We start from the raw sequence: 27,655 nt of genomic DNA on the forward strand, positions 1-27,655 counted from the left end.
CCTCCCAGAGAGGAGAGAGGTATTCCAACAGCTCCCCAGCCTCTCCTAGTCTCCTCGGACCTCAGCCACTTTACAGCTGCCTTCTGGAGGCAGAGGTCCCCTTGGAAGAGCTATTTGCTATATCTGGCAACCCTACCACCAGGTTCCTGTTCTACTCCTCTCACTGAGCCTGCAGCAATCATCTCCAGATTTCACCCCTGTCTATTGTCTCCAGCAGCCTCTGCCCAAAGCCCTCCTGCTACACTGAGAATTCCACCTAAACTCCTTAGCTGGGCCTTCAAAGCCCTTCCAAATCCAGGCCTGGCCCTTCTCTCAGACCTCATTCCAAATGTTCCCCAGCCTCCTGGAACACTCTGGGCCTCCTGTTTGTTTCCAGTTAGGATAAGCTGGGCCAGCCTCAGAGTCTTTGTACTTTCTTACCTCTGCTCAGAACGTTCTCTCCCCAAAGCATCCTCTGTTCAAATGTTGCCACATCAGGTAGGCCTTGCCAGACCACCTGGCCTGAGACAGCATCTTCCATGCCCCAATCCTGCCTTACTTTTTCCCCCAACACACACCACTCACCCACCTTTATTTTATACTTTGACTTGCTTAATACATATGGCCTTTGTCTTCCCTCACCGGGAATGCAAGCTTGATAAAAGCGAACCTTAAAGTTATTGGTTAGTTTTTCCAACATCACCTCCCTGGTGCCTAGGATAATTCCTGGCACCTTTCAGACTTGGATCCGACAGGCCATCCTGCACAGCAGTTAAGGGCACAGTTGTGAGTCAGTCTCTCTTGATTCAAGCCCCTGCTCTGCTTGCTGCTTTCCAGGTGTGTCACCTGGGGCCAGTAACTTAACTATCCTTTTTACCACCTGTGAAACAGGGATTATAATCTGCTTGAATTGGGTTATTGTGAGAATTACTTTTTGAAGGTTTTATTTATTCGAGAGAGAGAGAGAAAGAGAGAGAGAGAGAGGCAGAGACACAGGCAGAGGGAGAAGCAGGGTCCCTATGGGGAGCCTGATGCAGGACTCGATCCCAGGACCCCAGGATCACGCCCTGAGCCAAAGGCAGATGCTCAACCACTGAGCCACCCAGGAATCCCACTATTACAGCTTTTGCACGAATTTAACACATATCGGTTTTTACTGTTACACACGCGCAAACATCACCCACCCCAATCTATTGACTTTGGGAAGGGAGAGAGACTGGCCCCAGGGAGATGGATTAGGAAGTTGGTAGGATGGACCAAGCTCTAGAACTCTGACTTGCTAACAGGGTTAGGAGCAGCTGGCTGGATGGTAGAGAGCAGGAGGCTAGAGGACTTGAGAGCTTGAAGTTTCATTTGTGTAGCACCTTACACAAAACTGAGAAAACAGCAATTGTCCATACCAAAGAATGGAGTGGGGAGGCAGTGGAGATGGTGGTAGTGAGGAAGGGGGACTAAAGTCCCAGCAGTCCCAGGGTGCCTGGCTGGCTCATGTGGTCCCAACAAGCCAGTTCTTGGTACTGTCACTGATTTTGAGTCACCAAGGGCTAAGGATCAAGTGTGGGGCTGAGGATATATAGAATATTGAAATATTTAAGATGTGGGGTTCCTGGGTGGCCAGTCAGTTAAGCATCTGCCTTCAGCTCAGGTCATGATCCCAGGGTCCTGGGATCGAGCCCCACATCAGGCTCCCAGAGCAGCAGGGGAGTCTGCTTCTCCCTCTGCCCCACCCCCTGGCATCCTCTCTTTCTCAAATAAATAAAATCTTAAAAAAAGAAATATTTAAGATGTAATGGACAAGACTTGGTGGCTGGATGTGGGGCATGAGGGAAATGGAAGGTGATGGCTATGTTTCTAGTTTAAGCAACTGGGTGGATGGTGGCACCACCCCCTCAGAGCAGATTTTGTGGTTCAACTCAGTGAGTTCAGTTATGGAAGTATGAGTCTCCGGTGCCTGGGAGGCCAGGAGGAATCCAGTAGTTAGACAGATGGGAACACAAGTTCTGAGATGGGGAGAATGCTTGGCTTAAGACGTGATAGTTGGAATGCACAATGAAATCATGACAAAATGCTTTTTTCTTCTGGGATCTCTTTAGGCAAATTACCAGAAATGCTTACATCTAAATGCTTTCTGGTTGCAGACTGGCTTCTCCACTTCATCTAGACTGCTCTATAATCCCCCTGATACTTCTAGCAATGGAGGGTCCCTGTAAAGAAGGGGTCCAGGAGCTTAAACTTCCTTAGCTTCAGAGTATCTGCCTCTGTTCCTGTGGATGTGTGGGATGAGAAAAGACAATTGAGGCAAGAATCTTGAGGAATGTCTACAATTGGTGGAGGGGTCCAGGAGAAGTGGTCTGTAAGGGAGACTGAGAAGGGGCATCCAGGGAGGTAGGAGTTAGGAGGAGACTGGGAAAGGCTTCACAGAAGGCAAGAAGAATGGCTGTTTAGGGATCCCTGGGTGGCGCAGCGGTTTGGCGCCTGCCTTTGGCCCAGGGCGCGATCCTGGAGACCCGGGATCGAATCCCACATCGGGCTCCCGGTGCATGGAGCCTGCTTCTCCCTCTGCCTGTGTCTCTGCACCTCTCTCTCTCTCTCTCTGTGACTATCATAAATAAATAAAAATTAAAAAAAAAAAAGAAGAATGGCTGTTTAGAGGATCATTATCACTAGCAATCAACTGTCTGCCAAGTTCTAATGATTCCTCTCCCTCTATCTCTGCTGCCACCTCCTGGCCAATAGTCCCCATTACAACTGGGTAATTGCTCGGCTTCTGGTGTCCAGCCTCTTGTGGAGACTGGGTCATGTCCATCCCTCTTCAACAACATTCAGTAGCTCCCGGTCACGTCCTAATTAATCCCACTAGGGCCTGGAATGCTGGACCTTTGGCCGCCTGGTTCCAGGTGACTTATCTGTCTCAATCTGCTCCCTTAGAAGATAAGCTAATCTATTCACTATCCCCACAACCCTCAACCTTGTAGCTGTGTCATCTTCCTGAATTGCCCACCCTTCATGCCTAAATTTTTCAAAGTCAGGCTCAAATGACATCTTATCTAGGAAGCCCTCCCTGATACACACTGGATCCACCTGACCCTTGGCCACCTTCTTCTGTGGCATCAAAACACTGCCCTGATATTCACGAAGTTCACAGATCACCCTCCAATAGACGAAATTCCTGGGAGTAGAGACTGTGTCATCTTCTCTCCTGTCTTTCCCATTTAACCCAGCATAGGGCCTGATACTCAGTGGGCAGAGGAAATGCTGATCAGGAAAGCACACTTACTACCTACTCATATGTAGGAAAAAGAAGTCGCAGATTTAACTACCCTCAAGAGCCAGACATAGATATGACAAATGCATGAAGTTGCCCAGTGCTCAACGATGAGGAATGGTGGGGCCTATGGCAAGTAGGAGCCTTCATTCTTCTGCTTAAAGTATTAATAACACTCAGAACATTAAAACACTATGGAAAGCCTGTCTGAAAAGGAATCTTGTGGTGCCTGGGGGCAGGGGGGAGCTCAGTTGGTTAAGCAGCTGCCTTCAGCTGGAGTCATGGTCTCAGGGTCCTGGGATCTAGCTCAATGTTGGGATCGCTGCTCAGTGGGGAGCCTGCTTTTCCCTCTCTCTCTGCTGTTCCCCCTGCTTGTGTTCTCTGGCTATCTCTCTCTCTGTGTCAAATAAACAAACAAACAAACAAATAAATAATCTTTAAAAAAAAGAAAGAAATGGGCAGCCTGGGTGGCTCCGCAGTTTAGCGCCACCCTCAGCCCACGGCATGATCCTGGAGACCTGGGATCGAGTCTCACGTCGGGCTCCCAGCATAAAGCCTGCTTCTCCCTCTGCCTGTGTCTCTGCCTCTGTGTGTGTGTATGTGTGTGTGTGTGTGTCTCATGAATAAATAAATAAAATCTTAAAAAAAAAAAGAAAGAAAACTAAACTTGACCTGAAGACTCAGGAGTTTGAGACTCTGAAATATGAGTCCAAAACACACTCCTCTGTTTAGGTGGCTCTTTAGAGCTTTCAAAGCATTTTTACATCAGCAACTCTATCTCCCCTTTACGTATGAGAAAAGTGAGGCTCAGAGAAGTGAGGTGCTTAAGATGACATAGCAAGGAATTAGTAGCACAAGGCTAGGTCCAATCCATTTGGACTCCAGCTTGGCCTCCTGTTTTCTGAAGGTGATGGGAAGAGGGTATAAAAAGATAAACATAATTCACTTTTTAAAAATTTTTATTTATTTATTTATGATAGTCACAGAGAGAGAGAGAGAGAGAGAGAGGCAGAGACATAGGCAGAGGGAGAAGCAGGCTCCATGCACCGGGAGCCCGACGTGGGATTTGATCCCGGGTCTCCAGGATCGCGCCCTGGGCCAAAGGCAGGCGCCAAACCGCTGCGCCACCCAGGGATCCCCACATCATTCACTTTTTAAAAATTAAGGCTATTTTTAGAGCAATACATTGTTCATAGCATTGAGGGGAAGATAGAGATTTCTTTTTTTTAGGATTGTATTTATTTATTCGTGAGAGACACATACACACAGAGGCAGAGACAGGCAGAGGGAAAAACAGGCTCCATATAGGGGGCCTGATGTGGGACTCAATCCCTGAACTCCAGGATCATTCCCTGAGCTGAAAGCAAAGCTTAACCACTGAGCCATCCAGGCGTCCCAAGATAAAGATTTCTTATATATGCCTGGTCCCCACACATGCAAAGTCTATTATCAGTGTCCTTCACGACAGTGGGACATTTGTTACATTTGATAAACCTACACTGACACAGTATAGTCACTCAAAGTCCATGATTGACATTACAATTCACTCTTGGTATGGTACTTTTTGTAGGTTTAAACAAATGTAATCACATATATCCACCATTAGAGTATCATAGAGAGTATTTTCTGCCCAAAAAATCCTCTGTCCTTTCCTCCTATTCATCTCTCCCCCACTGACCCCTGGCAACTGCTGATACTTGTAGTCTCCATAGTTTTGCCTTTTCCAGAATGTCATGCAGTTGGAATGATACAGTATGGAACCTTTTCAGATTGGTTTCTTGTATTTATGTTTATTCCATGTTTTTCTTTCTCTCTCTCTCTCTTTTTTTAAAGATTTATTTATTTATTCATGATAGATGTAGAGAGAGAAAGAGAGAGGCAGAGACACAGGAGGAGGGAGAAGCAGGCTCCACGCCGGGAGTCCGATGCGGGACTCGATTCCGGGACTCCAGGATCGTGCCCTGGGCCAAAGGCAGGCGCCAAACCGCTGAGCCATCCAGGGATCCCTTTTTCTCTCTCTTTTTTAGAGAGAAGGTGGGGAGGGGCAGCAGGAGAGGGGGAGAGAGAATCTTAGGCAGGCTCCATGCCCAGTGCAGAGCCCCATGCAGGGCTTGATCTCACAACCCTGAGGTTATGACCTGAGCTGAACTCAAGCATTGGACGATTAACAGACTGAGCCACCCAGGCGCCCCTCCTCCATGTTTTTCTGTGGCTCAATAGCTCACTTCTTTTTAGTGCTGAATAATATTGCACTGTCTAGATGTATCACAGTTTGTTAATGTATTCACTTATTGAAGGCCACCTTGGTTGCTTCCCAGTTCTGGCAATTAGGAATTAAACTGCTTTAAACATCAATGTGCAGGTTTTGTGTAGACATAAGTTGTGTGTGTGTTTTTTTAACTCCTTTGGGAATTAAAAGGACTGTGACTGCTGGATTGTATGGTAAGAGTATATTTACTTTTGTAGGAAACCACCAAACCATCTTCCAAAGTGGCTGTACCGTTCCCACCATCAATGAATGAGAATTCCCATTGTTTCACATCTTCGTTGGCATTTGGTGTTGTCAGTATTCCTATTTTGGTCATTCTAATAGATGTGCAGTGGTCTCTCGTTTTAATTGGCATTTCCCTGATGATATATGACGTTGGACCTCTTTTCATACTTTCATTTGCCATCTGTACGTCTTCTTTGGTGAGGTGTTTGCTAAGGTCTTTGGCCCATTTTCTTAAACAGGTTTTTTTATTATTGAGTTTTAAGAATTCTTTGAATATATTGAATAACAGTCTTTTATCAGATGTCATTTGTAAATATTCTCTCCCAGTCTGTGGCTTGTCTTCTCATTCTCTTTACATTGTTTTTCACAGAGAAAGGACACCTGGGTGGCTCAGCAGTTGAGCGTCTGCCTTCGGCTCAAAGTATGATCCTGGAGTCCCGGGATCGAGTCCTACATCAGGCTCCCTGCCTGGAATCTGCTTCTCCCTCTGCCTGTGTCTCTTCTTTCTCTCTGTGTCTTTCACAGAGAAGTTTTTAATTTAATTTAATTTAATTTAATTTTTTTTAATTTACTTATGATAGTCACAGAGAGAGAGAGAGAGGCAGAGACACAGGCAGAGGGAGAAGCAGGCTCCATGCACCGGGAGCCCGACGTGGGATTCGATCCCGGGTCTCCAGGATCACGCCCTGGGCCAAAGGCAGGCGCCAAACCGCTGCGCCACCCAGGGATCCCGAGAAGTTTTTAATTTTAATGAATTCAAGATCATCAATTGTTTCGTATATGGATCATCCTTTTCATGTTATTTCTAAAAAGGCATCAACACCACAGTCCAGGTCATCTAGGTTTTCTCCTACATTATCTTCTAGGTGTTCCACAGTTTTGGTCTTTACATTGAAGTCTGCAATCCATTTTGAATTAGTTTTTGTTAAAGGTGTAAGTCTAGATTAATATTTTTGTTTATGGCTGTCCAGTTGTTCTAGCTCCATTTGTTGAAAAGTACTTTTGTTCCATTGTATTACCTTTGCTCCAAAGTCAGTTGATCCTATTAATGTGGGTCTATTTCTGGGCTCTCTATTGATCTATTTGTTCCATTCATATATCTGTCTATTCTTTTGCCAATATTACATGTCTTGATTACTGCAGCTTTATAGTATCTCTTGAAGTCAGGTAGCGTCAGTTTCCGACTTTGTTTTCCTTGAATAGTATCTTGGCTATTCTGGGTCTTCTGCCTATCAGTATAAACTTTAGAATCAGTTTGTTGATATTCACAAAATAGCTTGCTGGGATTTTGACTGGGATTGTACCAAATCTATAGATCAAGTTGGGAAGAACGGACATCTCGACAATATTCAGTCTTCATCACTCGCTTTTCATTTAACCATTTTCATTTGTCAAATGGACCAATCTCCTTTTCACAGGGTTGTTTGAAATTTTTTTCATATTTCAGTAATTATTTAGAGTACCGTAAACCCTATGACAATGTCCCTGCTCTTAGGGAGCTTATCTTTTAGAGGGTGGAGTGGGGTAGGCAATAAACAAGAATACAAATAAATTAGTAATTTCTTTTTTTAAGATTATTTATTTATTAATGAGAGACACACAGAGAGAGATCGGCAGAGAGAGAAGCAGCCTCCACGCAGGGAGCCCGATGCGGGACTCCATCCCCGGTCTCCAGGATCAGGCTCTGGGCTGAAGGCGGCGCTAAACCGCTGAGCCACCCGGGCTGCCCAAATAAATTAGTAATTTCAAATAAGTGTTGTGAAGAAAGCATGTAATAGGGAGTGACTGGCAGTGAAAGGGCTATTTAAAGTCAGGAAACTTCTCTAAGAGGCAGCAATTGAACTAAGACTTTCATGAAAAGAGAGAGCTAGCCATGAGGAAAAACTTTCAGATAGAGGAAACAACAGAAATAAGGCTCTGGAAGCAGAAATGAACTTGATGGATGATTTGAAGAAGGACATGGCAGTTACAGTAGTGAACAAGGGGTAAATGAAATTTTAAAAAAAACAGGTTATATCTTGTAGGATATTTATTTTTAAAATTTAAGTATAGGGACACCGGGGTGGCTCAGTGATTGAGCACTTGCCTTTGGCTCAGGTCGTGATCCTGCGGTCCCGGGATCCAGTCCCGCACCATTAGTAAATAAATAAATCTTAAAAAAATTTTTTAAAGATTTTATTTATTTATTCATGAGAGACCCAGAGAGAGAGAGAGAGAGTCAGAGACACAGGCAGAGGGAGAAGCAGGCTCCATGCAGGTAGCCTGATGTGGGACTTGATCCTGGGACTCTGGGATCACGCCCCGAGCCAAAGGCAGCCGATCAACCGCTGAGCCACCCGGTGTCCCTTAAAATTTTTTTTTAATTTAAAGTTTAAGTATAAAATATGTGCTTCGAGGTACACAAAGTATACACATTTTAAGTACACAGCTCAATGGATGTTTACATCTGTGCATACTCATGGAAATGATCTCATCTAGATCAAGATATAGAATAGTGGTCAGCAGACATTTTTGGGAAAGTACCAGACAGAAAAAAGTTTAGGCTTTGTGGGCCTATGGCCTCTGTTGCAACTACTCTGCTCTGGTACCGCAGCAGGAAAGCAGCCACAGATGCCATGTTAACCAATGAGTATGGTGGAATTCCAATAAATCTTTGGTTACAGACACTGAACTTTGATTTACATGGACTTTCCATGTGTCACGAAAGTTTTCTTTTGATTTTTCTTCAAACATTTGTAAACGTAAAAACCATTCTTAAACTTGTGATTTAGACTTGTTAGCATCTTAGCTTGTATGCTTTACCAAAACAGGTGCTGTACAGGACCTTTGGGCCATAGTTTACCAACTCCTGATACAGGTTTCTAATATCCCCTTGTGGCTCTTCCTAGGTAAAATCTGCCCCCCTCTCAATGGTTATTATTTTTATTTTTATCACCATGAATTAGTTTTGCCCCCTCTTGAACTTTATATAAATGTAGTTACATGTATATACTCTTGTGCCTGGCTTCTTCAGCTCAATATAATGTCTGTCCTGTGGAGATTTTAAGTGGTAATACATAATTTGGCTTTTCATTTAAATGAATTAAGATGCCAATTGGAGGTCTTAAGTGTTAGAGCAACATGATCTGATTTATATGTAAAGTTCACTCAGATTGCTCTGTGGAGAATAAAGAGAAATAGGAGTGGGAGTGGGAAACCTAGTCAGGCATAATTCAAGCAAGAGATGATGGTGGCTGGCTCAAGGGTGATAGTCATGGAAATAGAAGAGATTTCAGTTTTGTTTTCAGTTTGAGCTCATTAATCCTATACTGGTTATTGTTTTTTAAAGATTTTATTTATTCATGCGAGACAGAGAGGAAGGCAGAGACATAGGCAGAAGGAGAGGCTCCCCACGGGGAGCCTGATGTGGGACTCAATCCCAGGACCCCAGGATCATGACCTGAGCTGAAGGCAGACACTCAACCACAGAGCCACCCAGGCGTCCTTATTTTTGCTTTTAATCAAGTATTATAACACAAGTGGTTATACTAATAAGTTTCCTTAATAATCTGAGACTGGTGTAGTGGATTTACATGAATAAACCATGTTTCTATCTTCAAGAGGTTAATAATACTTTTGGAGGGGGGGGGGGACGGGCAGCCCGGGTGGCTCAGCAGTTTAGCGCCACCTTCAGTCCAGGGCCTGATCCTGGAGACCCGGGATTGAGTCTCACATTGGGCTCCCTGCATGGAGCCTGCTTCTCCCTCTGCCTGTGTCTCTGCCTCTCTCTCTCTGTGTCTCTCATGAATAAATAAATAAAATCTTTAAAAAAAAATAATACTTTTTGGGGTAGGGGTGGACAGATCATAAATCTAGATACAATGCAATCAGCGCTTTATGAAACCCAGGAGGCTATAGAAGCCAACAGTATGAAAACCAGGCTAGGGGTGGTCAAATGAGATCACCTGGGGGTGTATGGCCCTGGAGCTCAATTTTGAAGGAAGAATAGCTGAAAAAGGATGAAAAAAGGTTTATGGGAAGGCCAAGACATGTGAAGTCTCTTGGGAGCTCAATGTGGTTCTATGATAGGGCCTCAGAAATATGTAAGCTTGGTATGGAAAAAAAAAAAAAAAGACTTTGAACTGGGCCTGAATGGATTGGCATTTATCCATTTTTCAATCAAGCAATTTGGGTGCTTCTATATACCTTGAGGCTCCAGGATAGGCCAGAGGTAGCAAACTGGCAACCTGTGGTTAAATTTGACCCTTAGATGTATTTCGGACTGCATTCCTGCAGGATGACCACTGGAACAACCAGTGGTTGTTTCTCCCAGACAAAGCCTATAGTCTCCAGCCCCTCACATTCCTCTCCTGACCCTCTTCACTTTATTTACATCACCTTCTTGGCTTTTTTAGATATCTGAGTTTCCTTTTTTAAAACTTATTTTCTTATTAAAGTATAATTAACATACAATGTTATATTAGTTTCACGGGTACAAGTTTTTGAGTTTTCAACCCCTGATCTTTGCTGTAAGAAAAATAGAACTTCAAATCAGTGACACTGAGAAGGATTAACTGAGTAAAACAGTTAAGAACTAAACTGAGTGGATGAAGAGGCCCTGAATGAGACTTTATCAGGGTTTCCTAACCTGGTTCCCAGGGTGGGTTTTAGTTGGTAAATTTTGTGTGTGTATCCTTGTGGTTTATTTTTTTTTTAAAGATTTTATTTATTTACTCATGAGAGACAGAGAGAGAGAGAGAGAGAGGCAGAGAGAGAAGCAGGCTCCATGCAGGGAGCCTGATGTGGGACTCGATCCCGGGTCTCCAAGATCACACCCTGGGCCAAAGGCAGGCAGGCGCTCAACTGCTGAGCCACCCGGGCGTCCCTATCCTTGTGGTTTAGACTGCTTGCCTATGAATGTTGGCTTTAGGCTCAGTCACAGGTTAATCCATGAGCTTGATTCATTTGTAAAATGGAGCATTGTTGGGATTAAAAGAGAATTAGTGCACAAAGTGGTCTCAGTAGAAGATAACTGTTACTATTCTATTCTGGGGTGAGGGTATCTCAAAGGAGTTCTTAACCTAGAAAGTTGGCCAACAAATGGCATATAGGTGCTTGGGAGCTATTGGGAATAACACCCTTGTGTTAAGCGAAGCAGCTATGTAAGTACACTGCCTTAGGAATCCAGAGGCCCAGGCTCTACTGCTAACTTGCTGAAAGTACCTGACAAATTGCTTCAGCTCTCTGGGTGATCTATTAAAAAACGGGGGACTGGTCCGAATTGGCAGCCGCAATGCAGCTCCACTGGCACTTTCTCCTGTGGAGAATAAAGACGCTCTGCCGCGGGGCAAGCGCGGAGTCTCCAGAGGACTACATCACCCAGCCTGCTTTGCGCTTCGGACAGCGCCCTACGCTAGCACGCGAGCCTCCCCGATCCTCCAACCTCCAGTTACTGTCTCTCGCGAGAGGACGGGCCGCGCCGGCGGTAGCGATAGAGAGCTGTGGTGGTGGTGCTGGTGGTGGTGGCGGCCGAGACGGCGGCGGCCATTTTGGTGGGGCCTCGGAAGCGGCGGCGGCGGTTCGCTGAGAGTAGCGTCTTCCATTTTTCCCACCCACCGCCCGCATCTCTGTGTCGTGAGAGGAGGCAATGGAAGCAAGGCGGTGGCAGTAGCCGCGGGCCCCAGGGGAATTTAAAGGCCGCAAAGGCGGCGGCCAAGAGGGGGCCCTCCCCCCTCCTCGGCGGGAGGGGGGGTGGTGCGCACGCCCCCGAGGACGCAGGTAAGGAGAGGGAGACAAGATGGCGGACACTCCACAGTTCCCCCTCCCCTGACGGGAGACTGCGCGCGCATCTTTCCGCCACCGCCTCTCCTCCCACCTTCCCGGGGTGCTGCGCGCGCACCTTCGGCCGGGGCCCCGGGGCCGGTGCGCGAGGCTGTCGGCGCGCGCCCATAGAGACAGGCTGAGGGGGGCCAGGCCGGCCAGCACAGGGCCCAGGCGCATCTCCTCTCCCCTCCCGTCCGTCTGCGCACGCGTGCCTGAGCGAGCGAGCGAGCCCTGAGAGGACGGACCCAGGTGCGCTCCCGCCCGCCCACCAAACCCAGGCCCCCCCCCCCCAGGGGCGCGCGGGAAGAGGAAGGGGGGCGTGGGACGAGGAGTCGGGGCGCGCGCCCACCATATCCAGTCAGTAACCAGGACCTGGCGGCACGAACCCTCCCTTATGTCAGCCCTTCGCGGTCTGGTGGTGGGGGGCTCCCTGACGGGTAGGGATGAGAGACTTCCCAGCCTGCGACCCTTGTGTGCGTGGGTTTGGGCTCTGGCGGGAGCCCCCGGGCGGTGCGCGCAGCCGGCTCTCTCCACCTCCAGGCGCGCACGCGCGGGCCCCTCCCCCAGTCTGTCGCGCACGTTGGGTGGGGTGGGAGTCTAGGAGGGGGCGGGGCTAGTTTAGGTTTAGTGGCAACTTGGGGTAGAGGTCAGGGGTCACGCCGGGTCAGTCTGTTGGAAGGAGTTGGGAGGCAGCAGTGAAGCCAGGGGTCAAGAGTTCAGGCGTCTTGAATTCTGGTTAGCTCGGGTCTTGTGAATCTGTTGTGGAGGAAGGAGTGAATCGAAGGCTGCACTGTGGCTAAGGAATTTCCTTAAACACTAGGGAAACACTTCCGGGCCTTTGGTGGGTTTACCCTACCTGTTTCCGGGGCATGGTTCTTTGCCGAGCGGTCTTTCTCACTTCTGACTTCTCCTCTAATGTCTCCTGCTGCAATTCTTGTGTTTGAGGAAGTGTCTCATGGGGCAGGTATAGGAGTTACGGGGCCCTGCCCTGAGGAAGGGTGGATTCTCCTGTGATTCTGTTCAATCCTCACTTGAAAGGAGAGCCAACATCTTTCAGAGCTTCTGGATGTGACAGCTTTTTTTGCTGTTATTTGCCCTCTGTTCCGTGGTTAGAACCTTTTACGCTTAAGCTTTTTAAACTTTTTGTTTCTTGTTCTTTGCTTCACTGCAGTGCTTCTCTTCCAGCCAGAATCTTAGCTCTCTTAGGGAATTGTGTTTTTGCAAAACATGATTTGCTTTTATTTTTTCTGAAACGAGAGCTTTCCTTACTATAATTCTCTTCAACCTTTGATTTTGGTGTATTTAAAAGCTTCAAAAGTTGTCGTAAAGAAGGCTTTGATGTTCGTAGATCATCGTGGAATAAACCGATCGTGGATCAGTTCCTCACTGCCTGTTTTCCTTCCCCTATGCTTGTTTCAGGCGTGATTCCTCTCAGTACGGCGGCACCGTGGAAGTACAGACTTTCACAGGGGGTGTGGTCTCAGCTCACACAGGTGAGGGTTCAGATACCATTTTGTGTACTGATGCTAATGGAAAAGATGTTTGAGATGAGAGAAATTATAAGTATTTTTCGTTTTTTGATAGTGGCACAAGCACAAAAGTTGACTTGTGAATAGAGAAAGGTCTGATAACCCTGATTTTCCCAAGGAGAGTAGCACCTTCTCCGTGGTTTTGGCATCAGACTACCTCAGTTTAAGTCTTTCTATCAGTTCCTTACTGTGTGACCTTATGCAAGTCATTTAGGTCTCTGTATGCTGACTTTCTTACATAAAATAGGGAAAATAGTAGAATGCGGGCTCCATTTAGGTCTGGGATGTTTTCTGTGTTATCTAACTTCAATATATTGAAGAAACTAAACGTTTATAAAGGTGTGAAAAATAACGTGGTTTGCAAGGTAAGTATGAAGATTACAGAATGTATCAAGTCAGTGTTTAGTACGGTATGACACATAGCGGAAGCCCAAGAAACATAGGCTTTAATCATTGTTTCTTTACTTTTGTTCTTTAATGTTATTCTTGGGTTTGTTTTTTTTTTTAAAGGTTCATTAATCTTATTAAAACCCATTTTTACTCTTTTTTATCTACTTAGGTGCTCCAGAGGCCGGTGGACCTGAGCGGAGGCTGGGACGCCCTAGTGGGCCCCGGGCCCTGGAAGGCGGGTCCCGGTGGCCGGTGGCCCAGAATGAGGCCAGCTCCCAGCATGCCCTGCAGCCGGACGCCAGCCCCTCGGCCAGCAGCAGTGGTGATAACAACCCAGTCATTCTTCAGGCGTCCAAAGAGGAGCCTGGGAGTGGGACCATGCAGAGCAGCCCCTCCCCTGCTCACCCTCAGCTCCCAATCTTGCAGACACAGGTTTGAATGTGGACGGGTTCCTTCTCTGCTTTTGCTTTGTGTGTTGTTGGCTCTGAGGCAGAAAAAAATGTGGCAAGTTTTAGCCACATTTCCATGATCCTAGCTAACTGGAAAATTTTTGGTGCTTATGTTGACCATCAAGCCTGTTAGATACATTCTTTTTGACATTAGTGTAATATTGGTCACTAAGAGTGTGGAACCTCCTTGTTACCTGAAATGGTTTCAACTAGGCCAGGTTGGAAATGGGTTGGCACAACATGCTTCTAAGACAGAGAGCTTTGAGAATAGCTCAGTTTCTTTAGGAATTGAAGCATTATGGATGGTGTGTAGCATTTATACTTTCCTTGTAATATAGCACCAAGGAAATGGAAAAGTAGAAAAAACATGGCTTTTGAGAATAGCCATATATAGGTTTGCATAGGTAGGTTTTTAATTGGTATGGATTTGATACTTAAAATTTTCCTGAGCACCTGGGGAATTTTGTGACATACAGTCTTTTGTCATTTAACTGAGGTAGGAATTTCAGTGGCACACTTGAGGCTAGTGTGCCAGAGTGATTTTTTTTGGTTTTCCTCACTACCTACATTTAAGTGAGATATTATTTCCTACTTATTACTGTTTGTGCAGTAGCTTGTAAAGTAATAGGTGAATACTTGAGAATAGTGACTCCCTTTCCTTCCCACCTTCCTGGTAAAGGAAACTACCAAGATTGTTGAAGAACATAAAAAGATTTAAGTGATCTTGGTGGTGGTCTTTGTTGCCTTTTGAATTTGGTGGTAACTCAGATTTGTTCTAATAGGTCCATATGCCACACTTGATGTATAAAGGAGGGAAGAGGGAGTTGTTCATGTGAATGAAATTCTTGAGGTTCTGAAAGGATCATTAGCGTTTGAAATCATCTACTCTAGTATGTTCTTGAATTCATAAACTGTAAATGTCAAGCTATAACTTTTCTTGCATCTGTAAACTTGGCTTTGTTATCTTAAAGGTCTTTTTAAAATGATATCGCATATATTTGTGTTTATAAAAACAAGATTGGGCAGCCCCGGTGGCGCAGCGGTTTAGAGCCTCCTGCAGCCCAGGGCGTGATCTGGAGACCCTGGATCGAGTCCCACGTCAGGCTCTCTGCATGGAGCCTGCTTCTCCCTCTGCCTGTGTTTCTGCATCTCTATGAATAAATAAATAAAATCTTAAAAAAAAAAAACAAGATTGATCATTTACTCTGGAGTTTTTCCTTGTGAAGATAGAATGAAATAATATCAAGAATTTTTTTTTAAAAGATTTTATTTCAGAGAGAGCATGCACAAACAAGCAAGCATGAGTGGCGGGGAGGGGCAGAAGAAGAAACAGACTCCCCACTGAGCAGGGAGTCTTACACGGGGTTTGATCCCAAAGTCCTGGGATCATGACCTTAGCCAAAAGCAGACACTTAATCAACTGAGCCACCCAGGCGCCCGATGAGAACTGCTGGTATGGTGCTAAGTAAAGTAAACATTCATTTTATTTATCATTTTTGTTTTTCTAGATGGTGTCGGACGGCATGACAGGCAGCAATCCTGTGTCCCCTGCCTCATCCAGTTCCCCAGCCTCTAGTGGGGCAGGCGGCATCTCCCCCCAGCATATAGCTCAAGATTCCTCTCTGGATGGACCTCCAGGGCCCCCAGATGGTGCCACAGTGCCCCTGGAGGGGCTCAGCTTACCCCAGGCTGCTGACCTGGCTAACAAGGGCCCAAAGTGGGAGAAGAGCCATGCTGAGATTGCAGAGCAGGCCAAGCACGTATGTATTGGGGAGGTCTCTGAGGATTCTTCTTTCTTCAACTCCTAGGTCCTTTGAGCTTTTTACTTTTCTTTCCGTATGGATGGATGGATTTATTTATTTTTTAAAGATTATTTATTCATGAGAGACAGAGAGAGTGGGAGAAAGAGAGGCAGAGGGACAGGCAGAGGGAGAAGCAGGCTCCGTGTAGGAGCCTGACATGGGACTTGATCCTGGGTCTCCAGGATTACCCCCTGGGCCGAAGGCAGCACTAAACCGCTGAGCTCCCCCTCTGTGTGGATTTAGAGTATAGGCTCTGCCTTAACTTACATGATCTTGAGTTGCTTAATCTCTGAGCCTTGTTTTCTATAAGGTTGTAGTATGGTGTAGTAGTCTATAGAGTGTTGTGAGGTTTAAGTTAAGGGAGAAATAGACATAAAAGTGCTTTGTAAAGCTGTAAGGCTCTTTAAGATTTACTGGTTTCTACTTCTCATTTTTATTCTCCAGTCTCTCTTGCCTTATCCAGTGGTAAGTTTCATCTCTGGACCAGCAGCATTGGCATCACCTGGGAAATTTGTTAGAAATGCAAGTTTGGGGGATCCCTGAGTGGCTCAGCGGTTTAGCGCCTGCCTTTGGCCCAGGGCGCAATCCTGGAGTCCCGGGATCGAGTCCCATGTCGAGCTCCTGGCATGAGGCCTGCTTCTCCCTCCTCCTGTGTCTCTGCCTCTCTCTCTCTCTCTCTTTATGTGTATCATAAATAAATAAATCTTTAAAAAAAAAAAAAAGAGGGGATCCCTGGGTGGCGCAGCGGTTTGGCGCCTGCCTTTGGCCCAGGGCGCGATCCTGGAGACCCGGGATCGAATCCCACATCAGGCTTCTGGTGCATGGAGCCTGCTTCTCCCTCTGCCTATGTCTCTGCCTCTCTCTCTCTGTGACTATCATAAATAAAAATTAAAAAAAAAAAAAAAAAAAAGAAATGCAAGTTTGTTGGTACCCACCTATCTATTTAAAGCTGGAGGGGTGGGGTCCGTCAATCTGTCTTAAAAAGCACTCCAGATGATTTTGATGCATGCTTAAATTTGAGAGCCATTGATCTAATACCCCCATCTTGATGTTTCTTTCGCCATCAGGCCATTTAGTTCCCTCTGTCTTTGCTGGCTGTTTTTTCCTCTGATTAATTTTTGTTTGGAGAGGATAAGAATAATGACGGCAGTTGTCTTTTGAGTTTGTCTTTTTAAATATTTATTTTAGAGAGAAAGTATGGGAGGGGCAGAAGGAGAGAGACAGGGAGAGAAGCTATGTGGAGAGCCTGACCGCGGACTGGATCCCACAACCCTGAGATCCTGCCCTGAACCAAAATCAAGAGTCTAATGCTCAGCTGAGCCACCAGGCACCCCAGTTGTCTTAAGGTTTTTTTTGTTTGTTTGTTTGTTTTTTAAGATTTTTATTCATGAGACACACACACCCACACAGAGGCAGAGACACAGGCAGAGGAAGAAGCAGGCTCCATGCGGGGAGCCCATTGTGGGACTTGACCCTGGGTCTCCAGGATCACACCCCGGGCCAAAGGCGGTGCTAAACCGCTGGGCCACTGGAGCTGCCCAAGTTTTTAAGTCACCTTTGTTGATTTCAGATGCTTTTACTTCTTTATGAATTAAACCATTGTAGAAATAGTGTTCTCTTTTGTTATCATTTAATTTTTCTATGTGTAACTTCAATATTGTCATCAAAATGTATGTTTTTATAAAAGTAGTATTTTTCAGGCAGCCCGGGTGGCTCAGCGGTTTAGTGCTGCCTTCAGCCCACAGCCTGATCCTGGAGACCCAGGATCTAGTCCCACATCAGGCTCCCGGTATGGAGCCTGCTTCTGCCTCTGCCTGTCTCTCTCTCTCTCTGTCTCATGAATAAATAAATAAAATCTTTAAATATATATGTATTCTAAAAACAAATAGGATTATGTAAATTGGGCCTTAAATTTCTAAGCATGAACATACTCCATAAGGAAGGGTTCATTCCCTGCTTCTCTAGAGGCTTCCCTTGGAATATGTTTTCCTCAGTCTTTCCTATATTCATAGGGCATGGATATTGAGTGAAATAACAGAATGTGAAATCTGGTGTCTGGAGTCATTAGACCTATTTTTAATTTCCAGCTCTTATCACTTCTTGGTTGTGTGATCTCAAATCACTTTTATCTTCCTATCTTCTCTCTTTTTTTTTTTTTTTCTCACTTGAAAAAGTTGTAATACCTGCTTACTTTCAGGATTGGTAAGAGGACTTAAGACATGTAAAATGCTCAGTCCAGACAGTGCCTATATATAATCAGTGCCCAGGAATTCAGCTGTATTTGTGAGGTAGGTTTTATTTGCAGTGGTTGACTTAGCTCCTCTTTGTTAGGAGGCTGAGATTGAGACTCGGATTGCTGAGCTGCGGAAAGAGGGTTTCTGGTCACTGAAAAGGCTGCCTAAAGTGCCAGAGCCTCCCCGCCCCAAAGGCCACTGGGACTATCTATGTGAGGAGATGCAGTGGCTCTCTGCTGACTTTGCTCAGGAGCGTCGTTGGAAACGGGGTGTGGCCCGTAAGGTATGTCATCAACTGGGCCTACCTTCCTTATTTCTTTTCCCAGTTTCCTTTTCGTTGATATGTGGGTTGAAGAAAACCAAACTGAAACAGTATAGGGTGGTTATTAATGCCTATAGTCTCAAGACACAAGCTGATTTCCCAGATTTCTTGGACTTGATTACGATCTTTGCTTTTGATTTGAGGAAGGAGTAGGAGATTGGCCTTGGAATGTTTTCACTCTGGTTCCTTATTCCACAGGTTGTGCGCATGGTCATCCGGCACCACGAGGAGCAGCGGCAGAAGGAGGAACGGGCTCGGAGAGAAGAGCAGGCCAAGCTACGCCGAATTGCCTCCACCATGGCCAAAGATGTCAGGCAATTCTGGAGCAATGTGGAGAAGGTAGGCAGCAGGGATTGGAAGAGGGAAATGCCTTAGGTTTGCTTGGTATGGTTAGCATGGTATCAGGAACGATCAAAACTTGAGAGAGAAATATTTTAACTTCAAGTGATTCTAGTGAGATTTCCATTGTGCATTGGATCTCTCTAGCATTGAGTGCCAGGAAGAAGAAAGAAATAGAGTGGAAAAATATGGCCATACCTTAGGGGATTGTTAATAAGACTTCTTGATCCCTCTAGGCCACTCGTCCTCTGCAGGGCATTCTGCACACTTTTCCTACAACCTCTTAGTGCCATTTAGCTGGTTAAATACCATTGAAGTTCTCAGTAATCAACTTGTTCCCTTATGTTAAGTTTTATTGTTTCTCAAGTGCTACTTGGTTTCTATGTTTTCAGTCTTGTCTCCTGTTAGTTCCTTTCCTTTTCTTTCTTCGTTTCAAATATTCTTTCTTTTGCCCATCCCTGCTAATTTACCTGTGCTTTTTCTGCTGCCTGGAATGCATTTCTCGTCATTCCCACTTTGGGAACACCTACTAGTCTTAAAGATTCAACTCCAGATACATTTGTATATTTTTCCCTGCTACCTGAAGTTAAACTGGCTCTTCTCTTTCCTTTGTTCCCTTTGTGCTTTCCTTAAGGAAAGGTCATTTTAGTTCTTCTCTTTTGAAAAGCTAGTTCATAGTCTAACATAGAGGAAGTTTCCTTAAATGTTAGGTAAAAGGGTACATGAATAAAAGATTGTTAGTGACCTGTTCATTTCATGTTGTGGCAGGTGGTGCAATTCAAGCAACAGTCCCGGCTTGAGGAAAAGCGTAAAAAAGCTCTGGACCTGCACCTGGACTTCATTGTGGGGCAGACTGAAAAGTACTCAGACCTTTTATCTCAGAGCCTCAACCAGCCACTAGCATCCAGCAAAGCTGGCTCTTCCCCTTGTCTAGGCTCTTCCTCAGCTGCCTCTAGTCCTCCACCCCCGGTTTCCCGGCTGGACGATGAAGGTGTGTGTCCTCTTTGGCTCTGTTACTCTTCCTCATGTACCCTTTCCAGAGCTGAAAACCCACCCTGTGGCTTGCAGGGCCCCGTGGACTTTGTGACCTTGTTCTCCTGCTATAGATGGGGACTTCCAACCCCAAGAGGAGGAGGAAGAGGATGACGAGGAGACGATTGAGGTTGAAGAACAACAGGAAGGCAATGATGCAGAGACCCAGAGGCGTGAGATTGAGCTGCTTCGACGTGAGGGAGAATTGCCATTGGAAGAGCTGCTCCGTTCCCTCCCCCCTCAGCTGCTAGGAGGGCCTTCCAGCCCCTCGAGGACCCCCTCATCTCGTGACAGTGATACCCGAGATGGGCCTGAAGAAGGTGGTGAAGAAGAGCCCTCTCAGGTGATACAGGTATGGGGAGAATGAGTAGAGGGAGGACTCAAAAGTGGGAACAGAGGTAGAGGTTCAAGGACTGAGATCTGGTTTATAAGGTTGGTTGTGGTTTTCAGGAGTCCTCTCTGGTTAAGAGTAATTGGCTCTCATTTGGGGATGGATAAAGAATCTGGGTTTGGGGCAAGTTGCATTCTGATACGGGCAGTTTCTGATGCTGTAGTGGAAAAGTGTATTGTACTCTACTTTTTAACTGCTATGTCTTCTTGAAAAAAGATACTTAATCTGGTTTTTGCCACTTCTGTGAAATAGTCCTAATACTCCCTATTGGTTTCTAGGTTTGGAGCTAGGATGATAATCTTGAAGTCTTTTCTGGACCTAAGCTCTCTATCATATGTCTGAGTGCATAGGGATGGTGTTGGGGGCCTGTGTTTCTTATCTAGCACTTTCACAGATCCTCCCCCAGGCAGTGGGGCCAGGATTTGGTAGCTGGTGCTGAAAGAAAACCTTTGATTGCATCCTTGCCCTGGGACCGTACCAGTGGCAGCTGTCACTCAGTGGAACAGAGACTGTTCTGTGACCATGTATTCAACATCGAACCTTTCTCCTGTTGCTTAAACCTTAGGTCTTCTTCCTTTTTATCCTTTGCCATACAGGTGAAACCCTCACCCTCTGTTACACAGCGCAATAAACAGCCTTGGCATCCAGATGAGGATGACGAAGAGTTTACTGCCAATGAGGATGAAGGTCAGGCTTATTTTCTGTATCCTTTGCCCCTTTCCCTTTGAATTGTCTAGACATAATATTTAATGCTTTCTCCTTTGTTCAGCTTGGACTGGGTCCTATAATTCTGTTCCCATTGATTTTGCTTCATTCTCTTTCTTAGCGGAGGATGAAGAGGAAACTATAGCGGCTGAGGAGCAGTTGGAAGGGGAGGTGGACCATGCCATGGAGCTGAGCGAGTTGGCTCGAGAAGGTGACATTCACCAGATGTTTACTGAGCGTCCACTCGGTGTCTCCTTTGTGCAGAATTCCAGGGATAAAGGGATGAATAAGACTTTATCCTCCTCAGAGGAACTCCAGGTCTAATGACAAAGACAGATGTTAAATAATTATAAATAGAATATGACAAGTTTTGATGGAAGTTTGAACAAAGTGATAGGACAGCTAAGTGGAACTGATGTAAGAGGATGTTGGCTGTGTTTGACTTGAATCTTAAAGAGATTTAGTTTGATATCCTTCCCAGTGGATGGCAGCATCACCCATGGTTCTGGCCAAGGCTGTGTGGCTTGGCTTTAGTAGCTGGTGTTGAAAGCAAACTCTTACCTCCCTTCAGATCTGAGCCCAGGAGTGTCTGTAGAAACCAACATAAAATTAACTGGCAGCCCTCAGTCCTTTCTCCTTTACCTCCTTTCCCTTGAAGCACCAAGAAGCTCCTGTGTCATTTCTTCCCCAGGTGAGCTATCTATGGAAGAGCTCTTGCAGCAGTATGCGGGAGCCTATGCTTCTGACGCCTCTGGCCCAGGCTCTGGGAGTAGCGAAGAAGAGGACGAGGAGGAGGTTGAGGCTAACAGCTCTGACTGTGAAGCAGAGGGGGCCACAGAGGCTGAAGAGGCTCGTCCTGAGGACAGTAGCAGTCAGTCAGGTGAATGTGTGGTCATGGATGTGCTGTGGGGGAGGCTTTGGAGGGGAATGGGTGTGGTGAGCACTAAGCCTTGGTGTGCTTCAGAATCTGCTGAAGAGCAAAGTGAGGAAGAAGAAGATGAGCATTCAGAGGAGGAAGAAACCAGCGGGAGTTCAGAATCAGAGGAATCGGAGTCTGAGGAGTCTGAGGAGTCTGGATCACAGAGCCAGGCAGATGAGGAAGAGGAGGAAGATGATGACTTTGGGGTGGAATACTTGCTTGCCCGGGATGAAGAGCAGAGTGAGGCAGATGGGGGCAGTGGACCTCCTACCCCAGGACCCACCGCTACTCTAGGCCCTAAAAAGGAGATTACTGACATCGCTGCGGCAGCTGAAAGTCTTCAGCCCAAGGGTTACACCTTGGCCACTACCCAGGTAACCCCTGACCCCAGCTTCTGCTTTTTCTTATCTTGACTTTTTTGATTCTCAGTGACTAAGGCCTCATTTCTACTTTGATATCTCTCTTCCTCCCTACCAGGTGAAGACACCCATCCCCTTGCTCCTGCGGGGCCAGCTCCGGGAGTACCAACACATTGGGCTGGACTGGCTGGTTACTATGTATGAGAAGAAGCTTAATGGTATTCTTGCTGATGAGATGGGGCTAGGCAAGACAATCCAGACCATCTCCCTGCTTGCCCATTTGGCCTGTGAAAAAGGTAACAAGGCAGGGCCCTTTCTCTTGGATCTCCTTGACCAATTCCCTGTGAAGCTTATTTAATGGTGACTAGTTGCTGGATGGTGAAACACTGTTTCCTGCTTAGTAGCTTCCTTGACTGGTCAGTAACTATGGAGATGCCAGTGTAGGTGCTAGGATTCTTAGGAGGGGATCATTAGAGTGATCAGGGTTATACCTGAGGGACTAGAATAGAACCGCAGTTTGCATTTCTTTACCACCTCTAATTTTTCTTTCTTTTTAAATTCTCTTTTTTTTTTTTTTTTTTAAATTTTTTTTTTAATTTATTTATGATAGTCATACAAAGAGAGAGAGAGAGAGAGAGGCAGAGACAAAGGCAGAGGGAGAAGCAGGCTCCATGCACAGGGAGCCCGATGTGGGATTCGATCCCGGGTCTCCAGGATCGCGCCCTGGGCCAAAGGCAGGCGCCAAACCGCTGCGCCACCCGGGGATCCCCTTAAATTCTCTTTAAAATCTTTTTTTTTGGGGGATCCCTGGGTGGCGCAGTGGTTTGGCGCCTGCCTTTGGCCCAGGGCGCAATCCTGGAGTCCCGGGATCGAATCCCACGTCGGGCTCCCGGCGCATGGAGCCTGCTTCTCCCTCTGCCTGTGTCTCTGCCTCTCTCTCTCTGTGTGACTATCATAAATAAATAAAGAAAAAAAAAATAAAAAATAAAAATAAAATCTTTTTTTTTTTAAGTTGAGGTATAATCGACATGTAACATTATGTAGGTTTTAAGGATCCAGCATAATGTTCTGATGTTAGTATGTGTTGTGAAATGATTAACACAATAAGTCTAGTTAACGTCCACTACTATATGTAGTTACAAAAACTTGTTTCTCGTGATTAGAATTTTTTAATGTGTTCTTTTAACTTTCAAATATGCAGTCCAGTATTATTAACTATAGTCACCATGCTGTACATCTCTTATTCTTTTGCTAAACAGGTAACTGGGGTCCCCATTTGATCATTGTCCCCACCAGTGTGATGCTGAACTGGGAGATGGAGCTGAAACGGTGGTGCCCCAGCTTTAAAATCCTCACTTACTATGGAGCCCAGAAAGAGAGGAAGCTCAAGCGGCAGGTTCGCTCTCCATGTGATCACCCCCCCCCCCACCTCTTTTACTCTTAAGCCCTTTCCTCAGAGGAGTTCCTTTCCCTCCTTTTTCTGTTGCTGCCTCCTGCTCCTGGGGCTTTCTCTTTTTTTCCCAACCTGATTTATGTCCCTTGAGGACCTTAGCATGTCTTTTCTGTATCCTTTCTTTTCTTTTCATTCCACTATCTGCTGCTTTCTCCTGATATCTCAGGGCTGGACCAAGCCCAATGCCTTCCATGTGTGTATCACGTCTTACAAGCTGGTGCTGCAGGACCACCAGGCCTTCCGCCGTAAGAACTGGCGCTATCTCATTCTGGATGAGGCTCAGAACATCAAGAACTTCAAGTCACAGCGCTGGCAGTCACTGCTCAACTTCAACAGGTGGAGATGGAAATGGGGGTTTGTAGGAAGGTTGACTTAGCTTGAAGGGTGAGATGCTCAGAAGGTTAGGACCTTGATGATCATCCTCCCTCTAATTCCCTCTGTTTCTTTGCAGCCAGAGACGCCTGCTCCTTACAGGAACTCCATTGCAGAACAGCCTCATGGAGCTGTGGTCTTTGATGCACTTTTTGATGCCCCATGTCTTCCAGTCTCATCGAGAGTTTAAAGAATGGTTCTCTAACCCCCTAACTGGCATGATTGAGGGCAGCCAAGAGTACAATGAAGGTCTAGTCAAACGCCTCCACAAGGTAGGGCCTGTAACATTTGGCAGGGAATTGGGAATGGCAGGCTAAGGACAGTACCTAGAAAACCTTTAGGGAAAATGAAGCCAGTGCTGGGCTGAATTCACTCAGTGTCATGTAGCAGGGTTCTAGTGACTGAGCCGTAGGCAAATTGAGTTATTTCATCTTCGTCATTTTCCTTTTTTTACTGATGGGGACATTTCTGTCTTCATTCTCTAAGTAGAATAATACTGATCAGTCCTTGCTCAGATTTCTTCTTACTAGGGTTTTTTCCAACTTTGATTGGGTTCTCTCTCTCTTTTTTTTTCTTTCTCTCTCTCTCTGTTCTTGTTTTTTTCTGGCTCTTTCCTTTCGTCCCCCCCCCCCTTTTTTTTTAGCAAGATTTTATTTATTTATTTATTTATTTATTTATTTATTTATTTAGCAAGTAGTTTTTTTTTTTTTTTTTTTAAGATTATTTATTTATTTATTCATAGAGACACAGAATGAGAGGCAGAGACACAGGCAGAGGTAGAAGCAGGCTCCATGCATAGAGCCCGACGTGGGACTCGATCCAGGGTCTCCAGGATCACGCCCTGGGCTGCAGGCGGCACTAAACCACTGCGCCACCGGGGCTGCCCAGATTTTATTTATTTATTTTAGAGAAAGGAAGGGGGAGGAGCAGAGGGAGAGGGATAAGCAGCCTCCACCCTAAGCACAGAGCCTGATACAGGGCTCAGTCCGACAACTCAGATCATGACTTGAGTCAAAATCAAGAGTTGGACACTCAACTGCTTTGTCCAGCTTTTAAAATAACATCTCTCAACATTCTTGTCTTTTTTTAAATCTCAGTTAACATCTTTTTTTTCTTTTAATTTTTATTTATTTATGATAGTCACAGAGAGAGAGAGAGGCAGAGACACAGGCAGAGGGAGAAGCAGGCTCCATGCACCGGGAGCCTGATGTGGGATTCGATCCCGGGTCTCCAGGATCGCGCCCTGGGCCAAAGGCAGGCACCAAACCGCTGCGCCACCCAGGGATCCCTCAGTTAACATATCTTAAGGCTTCAAGAATTCTCCACTTTATATTTTTACAGTCTTAACCAAACTATTTAAATTTCTAACTTGATATCTTTAATTCAAAGTTTCTCTTGAACACACCCTGTTCTAAGCCAAAATCTCGAGTCTTATAGCCTCCTATTTCTACTCCATTTTGTTCCATCACACCTTCATTTTGGTAAATCAGAATAGAAACCAAAAAGACTTCACTAGCTATGTCTCTTTCCTTCGTTTTATTCCTATTTTCCATTTCTTTTTTATTTATTTATTTATTTATTTATTTATTTATTTATTTATTTATTTATTTATGATAGTCACAGAGAGAGAGAGAGAGAGAGAGAGAGAGGCAGAGACACAGGCAGAGGGAGAAGCAGGCTCCATGCACCGGGAGCCCAACGTGGGATTCGATCCCGGGTCTCCAGGATCGCGCCCTGGGCCAAAGGCAGGCGCCAAACCGCTGCGCCACCCAGGGATCCCTATTTTCCATTTCTTCCATGTGAATTTAAAGACTATGTCCTATCAGATTTTACCTCTTGGGATTTCAGATTTGCCTTTTGTTTTCTGTGGTACTGTCACTGCCACAAGTTTTGTTCTCAGCTTCTCTTCTGGATTTACTCTCGTAATATTACAAATTTACATTTCCTCCTGGAAATGTAATTTGAGTCATTCCTCCTGTAGTTAGTTGCTCTGCCTTCAGTGTCTTTTTTTTTTTTTTAAAGCATTTCTTTAGGTATGGTATCATCTTTGTGTATGTCTCCTTCAACCGATAGTAAATGTTTGAGAAGAGGGCTTTCATTTGATTCCTCTCTGCGTGATTGGTTCTTGGCACGCTTTATGGCTTCATGAGTATTTACTGAAGGGCTAAGCCAGGGTTCTTCTGGTCATCAGCTCAAGACCCAGCTAGAGAGGCTAGGCTGGGGCTCAGTGCCCATCATTCTTCTGTCAGCCTCTTGCTTATTTGCTTTTAGGTTTTGCGGCCTTTTTTGCTGCGCCGAGTTAAGGTGGATGTTGAGAAGCAGATGCCTAAAAAGTATGAGCATGTTATCCGCTGCCGGCTCTCCAAGCGTCAACGCTGCCTCTATGATGACTTCATGGCACAGACCACGTAAGGGAGGCCCGAGGGTGGGCCCTGGGGCTCTTTATTGGAACAGATGTGATTGTCAGGATGCCCCATATATTTTTCCTCTCTCCCAGAACTAAGGAGACCCTAGCCACAGGCCATTTCATGAGTGTCATCAACATTTTGATGCAGCTGCGAAAAGTCTGCAATCATCCAAACCTGTTTGACCCTCGACCTGTTACCTCCCCCTTCATCACCCCAGGAATTTGTTTCAGCACCGCATCTCTGGTGCTCAGGGCCACTGATGTCCACCCCCTTCAGGTGAGTAGTTGCTCCCAAGATTATTGGCCCTATCCTAACCCTGCATCTTTTTCTTTAGGCTGGATTCTGACCTTTTGCATTTTTCCTTTTATATAATCTGAGCACTATTCTTCTAGTTTCATTGTTTCCTAGCTGTGTGACTTTGGGCAAGCTCTTTATTAATCTCTAATGCTGTTTGCCTTTGAAAGTAGGGATTATAAAGTCTATTATCTGCGGTTTGTGAAAATTGTGTTAATATTTTTGAAAGTGCCTGGCATGTTAGTTATACTTAAATACTTAAATGTTACTTTGTTTTCCTGTTCCTTCCCTCTTTTTTGGCCACTTTTCCCTCCAAACTTTTGGTTTTGTTGTGGCAAAATACAGAAATTGTATCATTTTAACCATTTTTAAGTATACGTTTCAGTGGCATGAGTACATTCACATTGTTGTGTGACTACCATCATCACTGTCTATCTTCAAAACTTTTTTTCATCTTTCCAAATTGAAACGCCATGCACACTAAATAATAATTACTCCTCATTTTCTGCTTTCCCCCAGCCCTTGGCAGCCACACTCTACTTTGTCTAAGTTTGCCTATTCTAAGTACTCATATAAATAGGATCATATGGTATTTGTCCTTTTGTGACTGGCTTATTTCACTTAGCAGAATGTCTTCCAGGTTCATCCATATTGTAGTACATGTCAGAATTTATTTCATTGTTAAGTTAGGGTGATGTTTTGTATCATATTTATGTCTACGTATTTGTATACATCCAGACATGTACGTGTGTATACTGTATTTTGTTTTATCTGTTTATCCATCAGTGGACACTTTGGGTTATATTTACTTTTGGCTATTGTAAATAATGCTACAATGAACACAAGTGTGCAAATACCAGTTTGAGTCCTGCTTTCAATTCTTTTGGGTACATACCCAGACAAGGAATTGGATCGTATGGTAGTTTTATTTTTTAATTTTGAGAAATCGCCATAGTATTTTCCATAGTGACTGCTCCGTTTCACATTGCCACCAGCAGTGCACAAGGGTTCTAATTTCTCCATATTATTGCCAGCAGTTGGTGTTTTGTTTTATTACAATAGCCGTCTTAACAGGTGTGAGGTGGCAGTACCTCATTATGATTTGATTTGCATTTCC

At 45.3% G+C, this 27,655-nt stretch overlaps 1 protein-coding gene and 1 non-coding gene across 5 annotated transcripts in view; both read left to right on the top strand.

The window, feature by feature from the left end:
* The first annotated feature begins 11,179 nt into the window (after window positions 1-11,179).
* Window positions 11,180-27,655, top strand: part of SRCAP (Snf2 related CREBBP activator protein) — a 33,793-nt gene continuing 17,317 nt past the window's right edge. For 3 of the 4 annotated variants that reach the window (XM_077907336.1, XM_077907339.1, XM_077907338.1), the window contains exons 1-18: window positions 11,180-11,495; window positions 12,960-13,033; window positions 13,629-13,891; window positions 15,417-15,668; window positions 18,042-18,227; window positions 18,465-18,605; window positions 19,374-19,596; window positions 19,712-19,989; window positions 20,625-20,715; window positions 20,855-20,944; window positions 21,425-21,613; window positions 21,698-22,026; window positions 22,130-22,307; window positions 23,271-23,407; window positions 23,631-23,800; window positions 23,916-24,108; window positions 26,108-26,244; window positions 26,334-26,520. In XM_077907336.1, coding sequence (XP_077763462.1) covers window positions 13,838-13,891; window positions 15,417-15,668; window positions 18,042-18,227; window positions 18,465-18,605; window positions 19,374-19,596; window positions 19,712-19,989; window positions 20,625-20,715; window positions 20,855-20,944; window positions 21,425-21,613; window positions 21,698-22,026; window positions 22,130-22,307; window positions 23,271-23,407; window positions 23,631-23,800; window positions 23,916-24,108; window positions 26,108-26,244; window positions 26,334-26,520 — 2,835 coding nt within the window. In that variant the 5' untranslated portion in view covers window positions 11,180-11,495; window positions 12,960-13,033; window positions 13,629-13,837. Of the gene's footprint in view, window positions 11,496-11,606; window positions 11,790-12,959; window positions 13,034-13,628; window positions 13,892-15,416; window positions 15,669-18,041; window positions 18,228-18,464; window positions 18,606-19,373; window positions 19,597-19,711; window positions 19,990-20,624; window positions 20,716-20,854; window positions 20,945-21,424; window positions 21,614-21,697; window positions 22,027-22,129; window positions 22,308-23,270; window positions 23,408-23,630; window positions 23,801-23,915; window positions 24,109-26,107; window positions 26,245-26,333; window positions 26,521-27,655 lie in introns of those variants that run through there. The other variant, XM_077907337.1, reaches the window with a different exon arrangement.
* Window positions 20,408-20,536, top strand: LOC144319835 (small nucleolar RNA SNORA30/SNORA37 family). The gene has a single exon (XR_013385544.1). It is a non-coding gene; the product is annotated as a small nucleolar RNA SNORA30/SNORA37 family (small nucleolar RNA).

The sequence above is a fragment of the Canis aureus genome, chromosome 8 (assembly GCF_053574225.1).
Source record: "Canis aureus isolate CA01 chromosome 8, VMU_Caureus_v.1.0, whole genome shotgun sequence".
NCBI classification, from domain to species: domain Eukaryota; kingdom Metazoa; phylum Chordata; class Mammalia; order Carnivora; family Canidae; genus Canis; species Canis aureus.